Source organism: Crocuta crocuta, unplaced genomic scaffold (assembly GCF_008692635.1).
Source record: "Crocuta crocuta isolate KB4526 unplaced genomic scaffold, BGI_CrCroc_1.0 scaffold367, whole genome shotgun sequence".
In the NCBI taxonomy this organism is placed as follows: Eukaryota; Metazoa; Chordata; class Mammalia; order Carnivora; family Hyaenidae; genus Crocuta; species Crocuta crocuta.
This window is the reverse complement of record NW_027527936.1, coordinates 6,037,692-6,040,222: the sequence shown is the minus strand read 5'-3', so window position 1 is coordinate 6,040,222 and position 2,531 is coordinate 6,037,692. Positions and strand designations below refer to the sequence as shown.

At 53.3% G+C, this 2,531-nt stretch overlaps 1 protein-coding gene across 1 annotated transcript in view; it reads right to left on the bottom strand.

Moving 5' to 3' along the window:
* Positions 1-991, bottom strand: part of NSUN4 (NOP2/Sun RNA methyltransferase 4) — a 23,162-nt gene extending 22,171 nt beyond the window's left edge. The window contains exon 1 of the mRNA XM_077752149.1: positions 898-991. Within this exon, the coding sequence (XP_077608275.1) occupies positions 898-990 (93 nt within the window). The 5' untranslated portion in view covers position 991. The remainder of the gene's footprint in view (positions 1-897) is intronic.
* Positions 992-2,531: the final 1,540 nt, after the last annotated feature.

The window sequence follows — 2,531 nt, the reverse complement described above, 5'->3', positions numbered from 1 at the left end:
CGTGGCGGTTACGGAGGAAATTCCAAGGCTACAGCTGAGGCCAGAGAAAGGGTCTCTGGAGAAGTGAGGAGAGCTCAGGGAGTGAGGAGAGTCGCTGCACACTTTGCCTGGGTTTGGGGAAAGGCCAGGAGTGTGGGNGGCGGTTACGGAGGAAATTCCAAGGCTACAGCTGAGGCCAGAGAAAGGGTCTCTGGAGAAGTGAGGAGAGCTCAGGGAGTGAGGAGAGTCGCTGCACACTTTGCCTGGGTTTGGGGAAAGGCCAGGAGTGTGGGCAGAGTGATCGCTGTAACCTTTCCTGGGCACCAGAGGCAACTCGAGGGTGAGGATGGGGTTGAATCCTTTCCTGGTGGGCGGCGGAGACTCAAGAAGGAAGGGGTGGTCGCTAAGAGATTTTTCGAGGGGTGAGGGCGGCCGGGCTGAGAGTTCTAGGAGAAAAGGTGGAGACGAGGTCATGGAGGGAGGGAGGATGGGGGCCAGGGTAGGAAAGAAAGGGAGGGTTGGGAAGAGGGAGGAGGTGCAGTGGAAGGGATAGTGGGGGCCAAGGGGAAAGTAACCAAGAGCCGGGGAACAAAGGGGCGGTGACCTAACCGGAAGAATGAGGGCGGGGTGATGATGTAACTTGGGGGCGGAGTCAGGGTACTGCTGACAGACCAGAACAGTCAAAGACGTGTGACGAAGCAAGAGGGAGGATAGAGGCGATGACGTAACAGAAGCGAAAGGGAGGAGCGAGAGACGCCCCCGAGGGGCGGGGGAGGGAGGCTGAGGGCCCTCCGGGGGGCGGGAGGAGTGAACCTCTCCGATGATAGCAGGAGGTGGCGGGGCTGGAGAAGTTTCTCGAGGGACGGCGGCAAAAGCCCGCTATCACTGTTTCCTCGTGTGCCAGCGGCTGGACCTTACCCATTTCTTCTTATGTCGATGCCTCCGCGGGACGGTCGCGAAGTGCGCAAGCTTCAACACACCCGGCACACTCCTTGCTACCAGCGCAGCCATTTCAGCGTGCACCGCCGAGTAATTCCGACCGGAACCGCAACGGCCGACCCGCGGGTTCCGGGGACGTGGGGGCGCCGCTGTGGACGAGAACAGGAGGGAATTCCGGCGGGCTCTGGTCCGCGGCTCAGCACAACTTTGCAGCCCAGGTGCACACCCCGCCGCGCTTCACCAGGGGTCGTCTGTGGGTGCTGGGAAAGAGCAGCCATTCGCACGGAATGGCGTCCCTGCCTGGATGCTTGGAGTGTTGGGAGAGACTCCGTAAACGCCTCTAACCCATTTGGGGGTCAGAGAAGACTGAGAGGTGGCAGTAGGCAGAAGGGGGCGGGAAGGGCCTTCTAGGCGGAAGCTGCACGAGGAAAGATCCTGAGATAGAGAAAAACGAGGCCACATTTGTGGGCAGAGGCAGATTTATACTGAAGCTAACGAAGCTTGACATTTCAGAACTTGCCATTTGCAGTGCCCCTTCCAGGACTATTGTACCTAATTTTGTATTGTTTTTCTTGATTTTGTATTGTTTTTCTTGAAGAGGACCGCCCAAATTGTGTATGCTTTAGGCCCCACAAAACTTGACCCCTTCATAGGGAGACAATAGGAAGGACTTGATCAGATAGGTTTTTTAAGTTTATTTATTTTGAAAGAGAGAGTATGAGGGAGGGGGCAGAGAGAGAATCCCAAGCAAGTTGCAGCGCTGACAGCGTGAAGCCCCACAGGGGCTTGAGATCTCACCAACCATGAGATCATGATCTGAACCGAAATCATGAAACCAAGAGACAGCCCCTTAACCGACTGAACCACCCAGGTGTCCTCTCAGATAAGTGTTTTTAAAAATGTGGGAGATTGGGCGCCTGGGTGGCTTAGTCGGTTAAGCGTCCGACTTTCGCTTAGGTCATGATCTCGCGGTTCGTGGGTTCGAGCCCCGCGTCGGGCTCTGTGCTGACTGCCAGCCCAGAGCCTGGAGCCTGTTTCAGTCTGTGACTCCCTCTCTCTCTGACCCTCCCCTGCTCACGCTGTCTCTCTCTCTCTCTCTCCTAGAAATAAATAAAACATTAAAAATAAATAAATAAAAATAAAAATGTGGGAGTTTACTGGTTGGTGAATACACGGAAGTGCTGGGAGAGACCATGGAAGCTATATGTCTTTTCCCTTATACCTATGTATAACGTATAGGAGATGCACTATGCATCTCCATCTGACCGTATATATCCTTTTATAATAAACCAGTCACCTAGTGAGTAATGGGGCTTCCCTAGATATGTGAGCTGCTCCAGCAAATCAATAGAGCCCAAGGAGGGGCTTGTGCGCACCTCTGATCTCTAGGCAGTGGATCAGAAGTCTAGATGTGAGCCGGTGGAGCTTAAGTATTCAAAAGTAATCAGCCACCATTTCAAATTCCCATCCAAAAGTCATATCACTTTCAGAAGGCAGGAAGTTTGGATACTTCAGTTTACTGAAGTTGCAGGAATAATGAAGCAAGTGTGAATTTTAAGACAAGAAACTATCTCTTCACCAGAGAAAATTAGTAGTGAAGAACCTTGTAGCAC